The sequence below is a fragment of the Gorilla gorilla genome, chromosome 22, assembly GCF_029281585.2.
Source record: "Gorilla gorilla gorilla isolate KB3781 chromosome 22, NHGRI_mGorGor1-v2.1_pri, whole genome shotgun sequence".
Classification (NCBI taxonomy): Eukaryota; Metazoa; Chordata; class Mammalia; order Primates; family Hominidae; genus Gorilla; species Gorilla gorilla.
In genome coordinates, this window is record NC_073246.2 from 45,887,716 (window position 1) to 45,903,273 (window position 15,558).

General features: G+C 47.6%; 1 protein-coding gene across 4 annotated transcripts in view; it reads left to right on the plus strand.

Annotated features, from left to right (window-relative positions):
- Positions 1–15,558, plus strand: part of TRAPPC10 (trafficking protein particle complex subunit 10) — a 94,294-nt gene that overhangs the window by 44,464 nt on the left and 34,272 nt on the right. For 3 of the 4 annotated variants that reach the window (XM_004062887.4, XM_055373694.1, XM_019017703.4), the window contains 2 exons: positions 2,494–2,605; positions 6,949–7,196. In XM_004062887.4, the coding sequence (XP_004062935.1) occupies positions 2,494–2,605; positions 6,949–7,196 (360 nt within the window). Of the gene's footprint in view, positions 1–2,493; positions 2,606–6,471; positions 6,581–6,948; positions 7,197–15,558 lie in introns of those variants that run through there. The other variant, XM_019017704.3, reaches the window with a different exon arrangement.

A 15,558-nucleotide genomic window follows, 5' to 3' on the forward strand; every position in this document is an offset into this window, starting at 1 on the left:
ACGGCAGTCACAGAACATATCAAATGAACCCACGTAAAGGGACATTAGACAACGTAGCTCTCTTCAAGGGTGCCACGGCAGTGAAAGACAGACTGTGAAGCTGACAGACTGCAGGGGCTGAAGGAAGCAACAGCTCCGGCCTGGTTGGGGGTCGAGGGTGGGGTCTTAGAGCAGAAACAACTACATCAGTGGAAAAACCACTGAAATTCCAATGAGGGCTATTTAGTTAATAGTATTATATTTAGGTTAATTTTCTGGTTGTGACAGTTGTACCACGGTCATATAAGATGGCAATGTTCAGGAAGCTGAGTAAGGGCTATATGGAAACTAGATAATTTTTTTTTGCAATATTTCTGTAAGTCTAAGATTAGTTCAGAATTTAAAATGAGTAAGGAAGGAAATTCTGACACACACTACAGCATGGATGGGCCTAGAGGACATGATGCCGAGTGAAATAAGGCACATAGCGACAGATGCTGTATCTGCTTATGTGAGGTCCCTCGAGTGCTCAGGTTCAGAGACAGAAGGTGGAATGGGGGCTGCCAGGGGCTGGCAGAGGGAGAATGGGAATGAGTGTTTAATAAAGGACAGAGGTTCCGTTTGGGAAGATGAGAAAGTTTGGGATATTGGTTGCACAATAGTATGAGTGCATTTAACACTACTGAGCTGTAGTCTTCTCTCTCTCTCTCTTTTTTTTTTTATGATGGAGTCTTGCTCTGTCACCAAGGGCTGGCGTGCAGTGGTGCGATCTCGGCTCACTGCAACCTCCACCTCCCAGGTTTAAGCGATTCTCCTGCCTCAGTCCCCTGAGTAGCTGGGATTACAGGTCTGCGCCACCACGCCCAGCTAATTTTTGTATTTTTAGTAGAGATGGGGTTTTGCCATATTGCCCAGGCTGGTCTCAAACTCCTGGCCTCAAGTGATCCTCCCAAAGTGCTGGAATTATAAGCGTGAGCCACTGCACCCGGCCTGAGCTGTACTTTTAAAAATGGTTAAGATGGTCAGTTTTATATTACATACATTTCAATCAAAATTTAAAAGAAAAAGATGAGTTTATTAGAGTGCTGAGTCTTGAAAATACTTCACAAATAAAATGAAGTTCAACGTAACTTAGCAGTTTCTCTTGCAAAACACAGCCCACCACTGTTTTCAGGGGAAACAGGATACAAAGGAGAGCTCTCAGTTCTCACCTAGTGAGTGGGACCTGGGTGGGCCCTTAGGGGTCTGGGAATAATGTCCACAAATACATGGGGTGGAACTGGATTCCAAAGACCTGAGCATGTCAGGGGAGGTTTATGTGTGTGCACATCCTCCTTGGTCTTTACTTTTTAATGTGCAGTAATGGAGATCAGAGAGCAATCACCTGTTGCCGTCTCTTTTCATTTTCTCATTCAACAAAGGTTACTGAGCACGGACAGGTGCCAGGCCCTCCTTGATGCTAGGACGCTGTCAGTGTACAGTTTTTGTGAGCTTGTGTGACAGTGGAGGAGATACAGGGAAGGAAGTGACACATATGCTAGGGCAAGAGAGAGGCACAAGGCAGAGATGGTATGGGGTGCTGCGCGGGTCAGGAGGAGGAAAGGCCTGACTGGGCTGGGGACTTAGCCAGAGCTGAAGGAGTTCGGAGAGCAAGCCATGTGGCTGTGTAGAGGAAGAGGAGGTGTTCCAGGCCATGGAATGGGGCTGCGCACAGGTCCCGAGGCAGCTCCCTGCCACGCACACGTGAGCAGCAGTGAGGAGGCCTTGGTGGTGGAGCTGAGTGAGGCCAGAGGGCTGGTGCTGGGAAGGGGTGGGGGTGGGGGACATAGATTTTGCAGGGCCTGGGGATGTCTTGAAAGGATTTAGGAGTCTCTTGAATGTGATGAGCAGTCGCCGACTGAAATGGGGAGGACCGTGGGTGGAGCACTTTGTGGGAAAGGTTGGGGTTCAGGTTTCCATGTGTAAGCCTGAGCTGTCTGTTAGGCGTCCACATGAGCATGCCGTGCCTGCCGTCGGAGCCAGAGTCAGGTCTGAGCTGGAGTCCTGAATGTGTGGTGGTTATGCTGCGTAGATGGGCTCCGTCACGGAGAGGGAGTAGTGAGTGTACACAGGGAAGTCCAAGGGTGGAGCCCTGCGGCCTCCAGCAGAGAGCCTCGGGGAGCAAGAGGAACCAGCCGTCTGACCAGAGGGAGCCACAGCGAGGGGTGAGGGGAGCAGGTGGCCGGGTCCTGGACAGCAGGAAACATCCCAAGGACAAGGGGGTGACCAGTTATATCTGGTGCTGCCGATAGGTCAGGGAGGGTTCAGAAATTACCTTAGCTTTTCCTAGCTTCTTGTGCATGTGTGAATGTTGACATATGCGGTCATCACATTGGTTTTTACTTAGCGGAGCATAGACATTATTCATAGTGCTGCGTGCCTTTCTCTGTTGTAATGTTTAATGGCAACATACTGTTTCTTCTATACGTTGATTTATGTTTTTGTTTTTTTAAAAAACGTATCTTGGGCGAATAGGAGGAGCTTGCCTTTGTTTTCGAGATGCTGCAGCAGTTCGAGGACGCCCTGGTGCAGTACGACGAACTGGACGCCCTCTTCTCTCAGTATGTGGTCAACTTCGGGGCCGGGGGTGAGTAGTGGCACTTCAGTAACGCATGCTTTTCTTAGTGTGGCTTTCTCCAACTTCAGATAGGCTTGAAGCAGCCATTTATTTACCTCAGGAGTACGCATGTTTTGTTGTTGTCTTTATACACATTATATCGGATATATTCTCGTGATTGCTAGAGGAAATGAAATGAGAATTAAGAATTAGTCGTTTTCACTTTTAGAAGAATCTTAAGTAACAAAAGTAATAATAATAAAAAAAAACTGTTTTCCAGGTATAAAATGTCCTTTCCACAGCTCAGTGGCCTGCTGGCGATGCTTCGATTCTGTCCCTCGTTAGAATCAGAGTGGACGTCCCTTTGCCTTCCATCCAGGGGTTGTCTTTGGAATGCTCGAGTGCTCATTGCTGTGAACTTACAAAATGCCCTTGGGTGTTCATCTTTCTTTTGCACTTTTAAATAATATCTTAAGCTCCTTTACAATTAAAGAATTAGCACAGTGAAACCATACACAGAGAGAAACATTGGTTATTGTCCTCAGTGTTTTTCGCTGATACTTATTTTGATGAAAGTGATACCACATTATATAGCTGTTTCTCTGTTGCTCCTTTTTGTTACTCACAGCCCATCCTGGGCATCTCTCCAGGTTAGCAGGTGGGGTTTGGAGTTGTTTTTGTTACAATTGGTATTCCTGGCTTGATTCCATTACCTGGTGTTGGACATTGGGTTCTTTTATGCTTCTTGCCACCACAAGCAGTGCTGTAGTGGGCATCTCTGCCAGGTGTTCTTTTTGAGAACCCTTGTCACCATGTGTGAAGGAAGGAGTAAGTTCGAGGAGCCCTGGTGTCAGCAGGAGAACTTGGAGGGAGATGAAGTGTGGGGACGGTCAGTTCTAGCTGTGAGCACTGTCCTCACTCTGGAACTCATCAGTGGTGCCGATGGATACTGGCTCATAGTGCTTCTGAAGATCAGGTCTGGATATCTCACTCTCCTGAGATGCCAGTATAGACACAGAACCAAAGTAAAGTGTTTACTAAGTAAAAAAATAAAATAAAAAAACAGAAGAGGTAAAACTCTATTTCTTATATTTTATGTGTCTTTTTTTTTTTTTTTTGAAATGGAGTCTTGCACTGTTGCCCTGGCTGGAGTGCAGTGGGGCAATCTCGGCTCACTGCAAGCTTCGCCTCCCAGGTTCATGCCATTCATGCCATTCTCCTGCCTCAGCAGTGGGACTGGGACTACAGGTGCCTGCCACCACGCCTGGCTAATGTTTTGTATTTTTAGTAGAGACGGGTTTTCACCATGTTAGCCAGGATGGTCTCAATCTCCTGACCTCGTGATCCGCCTCAGCCTCCCAAAGTGCTGGGATTGCAGGTGTGAGCCACCATGCCCGGCCTTATGTGTCCATATTATACAAACATATCTATTTATTTATTTTTGAGACAGTGTCTCACTCTGTCCACCAGGCTGGAGGGCAGTGGTGTGATCTTGGCCCACTGCAACCTCTGCCTCCCGGGTTCAAGCGATTTTCGTGCCTCAGCCTCCTGAGTAGCTGGGATTACAGGTGCACGCCACCATACCTGGCTAATTTCTATATTTTTAGTAGAAACGGGGTTTCACCGTGTTGGCCAGGCTGGTCTCGAACTCCTGGCCCCAAGTGATCCTCTTGCTTCGGCTTCCCAAAGTGCTGGGATTATAGTTGTGAGCCACCATGCCCAGCCTATACATACATACATACACACACACACACACACACACACACACACACACACACACTCTTTTTTTTTTGAGACGGAGTCTTGCTTTGTTGCCAGGCTGGAGTGCAGTGGTGTGATCTTGGCTCACTGCAACCTCCTCCTCCTGATTTCAAGCGATTCTCTTGCCTCAGCCTCCCAAATAGCTGGGACTACAGGTGCGCACCACCACGCCCAGCTAATTTATTTATTTATTTTTATTTTAATTTAATTTTATTTAATTTTATTTTTTGAGACGGAGTCTTGCTCTGTAGCCCAGGCTGGAGTGCAGTGGCGCCATCTCGGCTCACTGCAACCTCCGCCGCCCGGGTTCACGCCATTCTCCTGCCTCAGCCTCCTGAGTAGCTGCGACTACAGGTGCCCGCCACCAAGCCCGGCTAATTTTTTTTTGTATTTTTAGTAGAGACGGGGTTTCACCGTGTTAGCCAGGATGGTCTCAATCTCCTTGTGATCTGCCCGCCTCAGCCTCCCAAAGTGCTGGGATTACAGGCGTGAGCCACTGCGCCTGGCCAATTTTTTTATTTTTAGTAGAGACAGGGTTTCACCTTGTTGGCCAGGCTGGTCTCGATCTCTTGACCTCGTGATTCGCCCGCCTCGGCCTCCCAAAGTGCTGGGATTACAGGCGTGACCCACTGCACCTGGCCTGTATTTTTTAAATATCTTACATTTTTTTAAAAAATAGATTTATTTAGCAAAAAACGTTTGAATTTAATAAAGAAATGGCAATAACTGGTGCATACATTAGTTGAAAATATTAAAATATTTTCACTGAGCACCAAATAGAATAGTTCTCAGTCTTTTCATGGAGAACTCCTTTGAAAGAATGCCTAGAACTTAATCTGTTTATTTAGGTTTTTAATCGAGAAATCTAAAACTGCCAATCACAGTTTCTAATTACCATGAGATGACCAGCTTAACAACCTTGAGGTCATATCATACGAGCTTGTAAAAGCTGCGTTTAACCTATACATTCTAACTGAGGGCATTTGTTAGCCTCAGGCAGGCTGGTAATCACAGGTCCATGTGCCTGTGATGCCATATACACAACATTGAGTAAATAAGTGTCATTTATAAGGTAAAGACCATATGGTCCCTGGCAGCAGAATAGGTGCTGGGCGGCTTCAGGGACCAGGCACCTGAACGGATGTCAGTGCATGTGAGAAGGAGCCTTCAAGGCTGAAATATCTTACATATTTCTTATATTTCACATAATTTATTTGGTTTTTTCTCTCAGTTTTAAAATTTGGGGCAATTTAAAATCCAAAAGTAAGCCTGGACCAAATTTTGCCACCGAATAAGGTGGTTCGTTTTTGTTCTTTCATTCAACAAATACTTACTGAGGGACCACCATGTGCCAGGCACTGTTCTAAATACAGGGAGGAATAAAGCAGAATCCCTTTTTTTATGGTGCTTACATGAAGGGGAAACAGGTACAGAAAAGTAAATCTATCACTTGCTGTCCATAGTAGTAAGTTTGGGCTGTAGAAAGGGGCTCAGGTGAGAGATGGGGCGGTATGTGCCGTTGGAGCTTAGATAGGGCACTGGAGTGGCCTCCCTGTGGGGGCGGCACTGGCACAGAGGCCTGACTGAAATGTGGGAGTGCCCCGTGAGAATCCTGTGGGAGGGGAGCCTAGCCAAGGGAACTGCTGATACAGGGCTGGGCTGGTACAGGGCTGGGTCCGCAGCACACTGCTGGGTGCTCCAATAGCCCTGAGGATGCTGGTGCAGGGGCTGGGCCAGCGGGTCCGCTCCACACTGCTGTGTGCTCCAGCAGCTCTGAGGATGCTGGTGCAGGGGCTGGGCTGGCAGGTCCACACCACACCACTGTGTGCTCCCCGGGTCTGAGGAGAAGCTTACGTCAGTGAAGGGAGCGTTTAACCATGCCAGGATGCCACGTAGGAATGAACTGGTTATGACACCTCTCTGTTGAAGTGAGAAAAATAGTTTCAAAGATTTTTTTCAATAATGATTGATGGACTTGTTATTATACATTGTTATGCTTATTTTAAGATCATATTTGAGTCTTAGGGATGTAAGTAAACCTCTGGGAGCCTTGCTGAAATTTTTGACAAGCAGTAATTCTTTTTCCTTCTATGTGCTGCTACCAAGTCCTCCCTGTCCCTTCCTCCAGGAGCTTGACTCAGGGACGTGACGTGGTTGAGTTAGGGAAATAAGGAAGGAATATGTAATCTAAGGAAGACCAAAAAACACCAGGATGGTCAGAGCAGGCTGCACTCCAGCCCACAGGTAAAGATAAGGAAGCCCAGCCCCGCTGCAGCCTAAGACTAGAGCCCTCCCTCGGCCTGAGACAGAGCCTGGGCTCCCCTAACCATGTAGCCTGTCTGTCTCTGGGTGACTTCCCAACCTGTTCAGCTCCTGCCCATGACTTTCTGGGCATGGTAGGGTGGCGTGCCTTGTTGCCTGGGTCACGTTACCCTCAGCTCGGCTGTCAGTGCTGGGAGCCGAATGTATCACTAGACCACAGGGGGTGGGCAGTGTTCATAGAAAAACTGGTTATGAAGCTGCCTGTTTGCCCACCATCCTCAGCCTGAGCAGGAAGCTCAGGAAGGTGAAGTACCTGCAATCAGCACCTTTCATGATGTGTGTTTGTTTAGATGGTGCCAACTGGCTGACTTTTTTCTGCCAGCCAGTGAAGAGCTGGAACGGATTGATCCTCCGAAAGCCCATAGATATGGAGAAGCGGGAATCGATCCAGAGGCGAGAAGCCACCCTGTTAGATCTGCGCAGTTACCTGTTCTCTCGCCAGTGCACCTTGCTGCTCTTCCTGCAGAGGCCGTGGGAGGTGGCCCAGCGCGCCCTAGAGCTGCTGCACAACTGCGTGCAGGAACTGAAGCTCTTAGAAGTGAGTCGGCTGTTTTCCCAATTTACCCGTTTCTTGATTGTTCCAGCAGAAATCTCTGAACCTTGAGATCCCAGGCATTGAACTGTTTGTGCTTAAGAAAGGGTTTTCTTTTCTGAATGCCTTTAATTTTCAGTATATTGTTTGCTTAGTTACTTTTTACGTTGATAAATTGCTCAAAAATAGAACTCTGTTCTCAACATGCTGGAGTTTGTGCTGGTCCAGAGCAAGCCTCTTAGATGAGCTTCTCAGTGAAGCTCACTGGCTGACTGCGGCCTGCGCTGCTGCGTGAGCTGTCTCCACGGGGAAGAGTCACTCACCTGAGGGACACGCAGAGCTAGATTTTGCATGTAGATGTTTATTTTATTTCAGACACTTATGTCATGTAGACATTTATTTTATTTGTCTTTTCAAATAAATAGTTTTGCACATGGCCATGCAGGTAGCAATGTGAGTGACACACAGCAGGCTGTGCCCCATTGATTAGTAGTACGGAGCTTCATGGAAGATATGTCATAAATATGTGTGTGTGTGTGTGTGTGTGTGTGTGTGTGAATGTAGTTAGTAAAACATTTGCCCTTAGAGATAAATTCACCCAAGCACTGAACTCTTACTCTCCATAGAACCACAGACATTGTAGTGAGATGAAAGGACTGTAGAGACCGTATCTACTCTGGTGATTCTTGTTTCAGGGTCCTCTTTACCCAGAACAATTCACACACACACAAAATGATACTTACGACTTGAGGATTTGTGTACATCCCTGCCACCCATCCCCTGGTTAAGATCTCCTGAGTGAGTGGTCTCTGATGCTGTTTTGTAAACAAGAAAACGGAGTCTGGAAGTGATTAGGTCTGAAGAGTATAAGCCATTGATGGGGATGGTGTTTCATGATATAGGAACTTATTTTTGTGTGCTTGGTTTAAAATAATTTTAAGAGATTTAAACTTTAATTAATGAAGAGAAATATATTTTAGTTAATTTCAAAAGGAGAAGTTCTTATTTCAGAGCTAAGCTCATTAGTACCTAGCCCAAGTCACAAACTCAGAAACTTAAGAATTTTTATCAAATGATTTTTCTTCACCTAATGAAGCAAATGAGGAAAAGCAACATTTTCCACCTCGAAATGACCCTCTGGGCTGCCTGTAATCACCTGGATTTAGAGACTCTGCCTGGGATGCTCAGCCCAACTGCGGGTTGGGGACGGGGCTGTGAGGGAACCATTCACTCCTAGAGCCGGGCTCTTTGTTCACGTGTGCCTAGGGATTTCACCTGATGTTGAGATTTTTGTCTTACTAGCCGGGAGGGGGGAAAATTGAAGTATTCAAGTCCAAATGATTCAGACATGATGTCTTCTGAGTGAGACGACCCCAAGAGGCTGATTGGAGAGGGCTGTTAGTTTTGTTATTACCTTGCGGCTGGAAGGAGAAATGTGTAGGTAATAGAGGGTGTGGGCTCTGGAGTTCCCTTGTAGCGTCGGGGTTCACAGGAGCCATATGGGGTCTGTTGGCTCCTCTAGGTGCTCGTCTGCAGGGCCGGGAAGTCACAGGTATTTTCAAGGCTTTGTATCATGTGAGGAGCCTCTTATCCGTGGTGTATTTTCCGAGCCCTTTGCTTTGCTGAATGAAGTTGTTGTCCCCTTGGCCTTTCCTTGAGTGGAAGCTGCCCCATTGCTTTTAGTCATAGCTATTGCACCTCTTTGCACGGTTGAGTTCTGCGTCTCCAGTGAGAGGAGGTGGCCAAAGGTGAATGCTGGATTTGAGGCAAGGACGTGTCACCCACTGATGACTTTCTCACAGTCTGTCAGTCTCTTTCCTTCTAAGAACCCGCTTCCTGTTTCCTCATCTCCTTCTGATGCACACAGCTGGCTGCGCCTCCTTACATGCGCTGTGCCTCTCGGCTTCCCAGGCCGGAGAGGACAGCCTCCCTTGTCGCTTGTGTTGAAGCCCACACAATCCTCTTTGCACACTTTGCACCTGTGTTTGATCAACACTGAGATTCACACTGTTTACTTAGAGGGCTTCGCTAGTAACTTCACGTCAGAAGTGTTTCTCTTTCTCTCCTTTTTTCTAAATTTTTAAATTTTTTGGTAGAGATGAGTGTCTCACTGTGTCGCCCAGGCTGGTCTGGAACTTCCGGGCTCAAGTGATCTTCCCTGCTCCCCTCCCAAAGTGCTGGGATTACAGGTCTGAGCTGCCCGTGGCTGTGTTTTTCTCTCTTGTGCAGTAGTTTTTACTCCAGTCTAGTTGTTAGGATTTTTTGGTGAGAGTCAGGTTTTAGGGCTACAGTTGAGCAGAGGCCAGGGGGTAGGTGTGCCACTGTCAGTTGCAGATCCCACTGTCCCACTTTCGAGTGGGTGGCTTATGAAACACGTCCTGCTAACATCCTGGTTGCTTTACCAGTTGATTTGAAGTACCTCATTTAATTAAAGAGAATAGGAGGCAACGAAGTGGCCAGCTGTGATGGAAACTAGCCCTGCTCTGTAGTAGGGCTTGATCCACACTCCAGGGGCGACGGGGGCCGAGGAGGGGAGCAAGACGGCCGGATAGAGGCCTCTGCCCTGTGGGTGCTGCTTGCTAGCCTTGTGCACTCCCTTAATGGAAAATGTGTTAAGAATGGAGATTGTGCCTACCTTGCACAGCTGGCTGCTGGGGTGAGCGGTAACACCCGTGAAGTGAGGCCAGTTCTGCAGGAGTTCAGGATCCTCCTTCACAGAGTATTTCCTTTTTTTTCCTGTAACAATTTCTAATTTTCCCTCCATTTACGAAAGTTGAATGTTTTCTTTATGTAAATTTGGAAAATAACAGACAAATATACGAAGAAAATGTCGTCGCTTTTGCTAGCAGGAAGAGGTTCCCTTTTTTTGTCCATGGCCTCCTTATGTATAGATGAACTGCAGTTATTTCCTTGCTCCTATTTGGACATTTGAATTCTTCAAAATTCTTTGCAGTTGCAGCAGTTTGTATCCTTATACATACATCTTTGCGTGTAAATGCATACAAGTAGAATTGGAAGGTCGAAGATAGACATGTTTTTAAAGCTCTATGTTGTCAATTTGTCCTCCAGAAAGGTCTTCCCATTTTCAGTCATGCTAGTGATGCCTGTTTTCCTGCACCTTTGGTAAGAAAAAAGTATGATACTTACATATTTTGTGGCCAAATTAGAAGAACGGGGAAGATACTTTCTTGAAGGCCATAATGTGTTTGTTACAATGATTGCCCAAGTGATTTTTTGGGGGGTTTGGAATGTGTTTCATTCAGCGTTTGACCTTTTATCAGCTTAGCTGCTGGTTACGTAACAGACCGTGTGGGCCTAGCAGGGTCAGGACTCCTCCAGACCCCAGGAGAGTCACCAGCCTAGCCTGTGGCACGGAGGAACCGTGCATGGGACGCCGTCAGAGTTAGCTGGCCCGTTTGTGAACAGAGGCTGTGTGTGGCCAACCTGCAGGTTGAACCAGAGGAAGAAGAAGGTTTACAGTCAAAGCTGGCCAGCTGGGATCGGTATTCTGAGGTGCAGGCCTGGCAGAGGACAAAGGCGGAGATGTAGTGTGGGAATGTAGATTGTGTTTGCTGAGGGCTTACAGTGTACCCGACACCCTGCTGGGTGGGTGCTCTCATGTGGAGGTGGAGGATCTTGTGCACCCATGAGCCATGAGGGGGAGGAGCTGGATTGGAGGAGGAGGGGTGGTTGTGAGAGCTGTTGCTGAAGAAGAACTGATGGCTCACTGGACAAAAGGAAAGAGAGGACTGTCAAGAATCATTCAAGAAACGTTTCCTTGCCTGCCAGGCATTGTGGGAGACAGGGATAGGGGGTGCACATAAATGAAGAGGAAAGGGCCCCACCTACCAGCATGAGGCTGCCACGGGTCATCAGCACAGTGTCCAAGTAGTGACGAAGTGTTGTCTGTGCACAGAGGGGACTGTAAGGGAGGGAAAGGCAGCTTTGCCGGATGCCTTAGGTCAGCTTGGTAAACATTTGCAGGTGCCTGATAGGTGCTAGGGAAGCTTTCTAGAGGAGGCCCTGTGTGAACTCCATTAAAAAGATTCATTCAGGCTGGGCACAGTGGCTCACGCCTGTAATCCTGGCACTTTGGGAGGTCGAGGTGGGCGGCTCATGAGGTCAGGAGTTCCAGACCAGCCTGGCCAATATGGTGAAACCCTGTCTCTACTAAAAATACAAAAATTAGCTGGGCGTGGTGGCAGGCACCTGTAATCCCAGCTACTCGGGAGGCTGGGGCAGGAGAATTGCTTGAACCCGGGAGGCAGAGGTTGCAGTGAGCCGAGATCACGCCACTGTACTCGACCTGGGCAAAAGAGTGAGACTCCGTCTCAAAAAAAAAAAAAAAAGGACTCATTCACTTATCAGATCTTCATTGAGCTTCTGTTTTGTGCCAACCGTTGTGGTAGGCACTGTATTTTCAGCAGAGAGTGAAATAGAATTCCTGGCCTTATGAAGCTTACGTGCTAAGGCATGAGTAGGGGGAGTAAAAACTCACCAGGTAGATGTGACTGCTGGTGGCGCGGGAGAGTGCGTTTCAGGTGGAGAAGATGGTGTTATTGAAGGTGCTCTGAAGGAGCCTGGTCTTGCTAGAACTTCAGGGGCGAGGCAGGCTTTGAGGGCAATGAAGGGAAATTCTGAAGTTCTTTGTGTGTCACCTTGAAGCTTGCCCTTTGTTCTGTAGCCAGTAGGGAGCCATGAAAGGTTAGGACCTAGTGAGGCGGAGGGCAGAGAGAGGCAGAGAGAGGCGAAGAGTTTGGAAACTTCTGCCATAGTCCAAGGGAAAAGGTGGAGTTCCAAAAGGCAGTTGAGGTAGATTTTATTTTTTATTATTATTATTTGAAACACTCTGTTGCCCAGGCTGGAGTACAGTGGTGTGATCTCGGCTCATTGTAGCCTCCGCCTCCAGGGTTCAGGCAATTCTCCTGCCTCAGCCAGTCGAGTAGCCGGGATTACAGGTGCGCACCACCATGCCCGGCTAATTTTTGTATTTTTTGGCAGAGATGGGGTTTCACTATGTTGCCCAGGCTGGTCTTGAACTCCTGAGCTCAAGTGATCTACCCTCCTCAGCCTCCCAAAGTGCCAGGATTACAGGCGTGAGCTATTGCACCCAGCCGGCAGATTTTAAATAAATAGGTTCAAGAAAAATTTAGTGAATTGATGGTTCTGGGTCCACTGGATATCCATATATAAAAACAAATCTTGATCTCACCCCATAAACAAAATTAATTCCAGGTGGAGTTTTGATCTAAACATGAAAAATAAAATAAGAAAACTCTTGAAGATAACTTGGGAAAATGTCTTTGGGACCCTAAGGTTGGCAAATATTTCTTAAATAGGACATGAAACCTTTACGGTTATGCACCAGCCGTGAAGGAAGAGGGTCCTGCATTAGACCACGTAAACATCAGTGCTTCTCTTCACCGAAAGGTACTCTGAAGGGAGTGAAAAGGCCCTCCGCAGCTTGGAAGAGTACAAACAGTATATATAGACAAGAAAGGGCCCTTACTCCAGGGCGTACTGTGAAGAACTCACATACATCAATGCGGAAAGACTGACAAACCAGTAGAAAAACAGGCAAGAGAGGAAATCCAAATGGCCGATAAACATGAAAAGGGGCTCAGTCTCATGAATCATAGCAAAATGCAAACTGAAACCATTATGAATGAAGTACCAGCACACACCACCAGAATGGCCAGGATGGAAAGGCTTTCCCCAGGTATTAGTGGGAGGGTGGAGATGCTGGCGCTCATTCACTGATGGTAGTGTGCATCACTGGGACCACTTTGGAAGGCTGTTTGCCATATCTAATGGGTATTGCCATTACAACACACGCCCTCTGACCCAGCACATCCACCCCTGGTATGTACAGATACATGCACACACACGTGCCTCAGAAGGCAAGTACACAGAGATACTTGTGGCACCCGTGAGTCATTGGAGCTAGAAACGGGGAAGAACTCAAATGTTCATCTTGTCCAAGGGATGACAACGTTGCACTGTGGCCCTGTAGTGTGCTAGGGTACAGTGATGAACGTGAATGGGTCGTAGTGGATGACTCTAACCAACCTGAAGTTGAGCTAAAGAAGTTAGACACAAGAGAAGGCATACTTTTTTTTTTTCTGAGATGGAGTCTTGCTCTGTTGCCCAGGCTGGAGTGCAGTGGCGTGATCTTGGCTCACTGCAACCTCTGCCTCCCGGGTTGAAGCGATAAGAGAAGGCATACTTTTTGATTCCTTGTGTCTGAAGTTCACGGTGAAGCTACACCAGTCTGCTGTGAGCTGTCTGGCAGGTGGAGGGGCTGGTGACTGGCAGGGAGTTCCGGCGGGAGCTGCCTTCGCGGGAGGCATAGCAGGCGTTCACCTAGGACTCATGTACCTTCCAGTGTGTGGGTTGCACTCAAGTGGTAGGGGTATCAAAAGAGAGAAGAACAAGAATGCCTTTAATTTTATACTTGGAAGTGGCAAGATGGCACTTGCCATTGCTAATACAGCAATCAGGAGAGGAGGAGGGGCTTTAAGGAAAATTAATATAAATTAAGAATTTGTTTAAGAAGTCTGTTATTCACAAAAGATGATATCCAAATGGCCAAGAGGTATCTGATGGCCCATTAGGGAAATGTGAGTTTTCTGGAGACGGTGAGGCCACCACCCAGTTCCAGAGTGAGGTGACCAATCTGCACGCTCTGCCGTTCAGTCTCAGGCTCTCAGGGCAGAGCAGAGGCTTGGTCTTTGTTGTGTTGGGTGCTGTGGCATGCTGGGTGGCAGATGCCACCATAGAGGCATGGCCTTCGTGCTGTTGGCTGAGGTGCCCATTTTCTGTGTCGGCCACCATTTAGGAGCAAGGGGCTGACATTTGTTTGGACGACTCAGAGCCATGAAGCCATGGCTGCAGAACAATTGCTCTTTTCCAGAGTTTGTGAGACTCTTGTTTTTTATTCTCAAGCTGCACTCTAATGGGTAAAATAAGCCAGGGTGGCTCTGGCACTCTCTGTCCCCTTCCCCCGAGCTCTTGCGTCTCTGCTGCAGGGATGCTGGTGGGAGAAGAGTGCTGGCGCTGCCGGTGTTCTGCTGTGAGTAGCCTGGCGCACTTGGGCCTGGGGGCGTCTTCGGATCCTGAGAAGTCATCCCTCCGTTGAGGCAGGGGTAACATTGCAAATAGCTTTACCCATAGTAGCCAAACACTGGAAACAACCCAGACACTTGATAGGAGTGGATAAATAAACCGTGGCCAAGTTTTAGAAAGGTTTAATAAGCAGCAGTGAAAAAGAACAGGCTGACAGACTCAGCAAGGTTGAATCTTAAAGATACTGTGTTGAATTAAAGAAGCCCCATGTACAAAGGAGGACATGCTGTGTGATTTCATTACATGAGGTTCACAAATCAGCCAGAAGGAACTGATGGTGGCCGAAGTCAGGAGGAGGGTGCCTCTTTGGGTGGATCTTGACTGGGAAAAGGGACTTGAGAGAACCTTCTAGGATAATTTTATTTCTTGATTAGGTGGTGGTTACATTTGTAGAAATCATCGACCTCTAAATTTAGGGTTTGTGCCCTTCACATACCTTGTTGTATGCATTTTGCCACTTGTTTTTTCAAAGCAATGAAAAAGTATCACTGCAATTAGGTTTTAAATAAATTTGTTTCGTTAACATGTCTGGAAGTCTTAGATGTCTTACTGTGGAAGGTCTCGCTGCTGCGGAGCCCACCTCTTTCAGGCCCTCTAAAGTATAGAGAAGAAGCAGAGTGCCCGGCCCCCTTTGGGGTGTTACCTGGGGTTTGGGTGGGAGCTAAGAGACACACACAGTAAGTAGTAACATACGAGGCAGGCGGCTCTGCAAGGTGGCACTGCAGAAAGGGTTGTGTATGCCACATCACATGCCAAATTCACATGCATGTCTTTTTTTCCCATAAAAACTGAAATTTTAAAATGATCTGTGACAGGAAATACAGGGAGCTGCGATTCTCCTGGGAAATAAAGGCACTTAGAGCATGGAGCCGGTGAGAACTCGCAGCGGGGACCAGAGCAGGCCTGGGGGAGGCTCTGCACTTTGCGGGGTGTGAGTTCCAGAGGGAGGGGTGGCCGAGCTCACCTTCAGGTTTCTGTTATTCAGTGAAAGCCTGCCCTTGTTCCTTGGCGTGGGTGTGTGCAGGACCTGCCTGCTCTCTCCCACCTCCTTCAGGATGGAAGTTGAAGGTGAAGTCTCAGCAGCCAGTGGCCAATGGGTGCCACTGGATTTTGTTGTTTTTACCCCAGAAAAGCTGCCGCTGCCTGATGCTGCTACTTTTTTAATACTGTCGTTCAAGCTTACCAAAGCGGGACTTGCTCTTTGCAGGAAAAAAATATACAAAGAACTATTCTATAATCATGC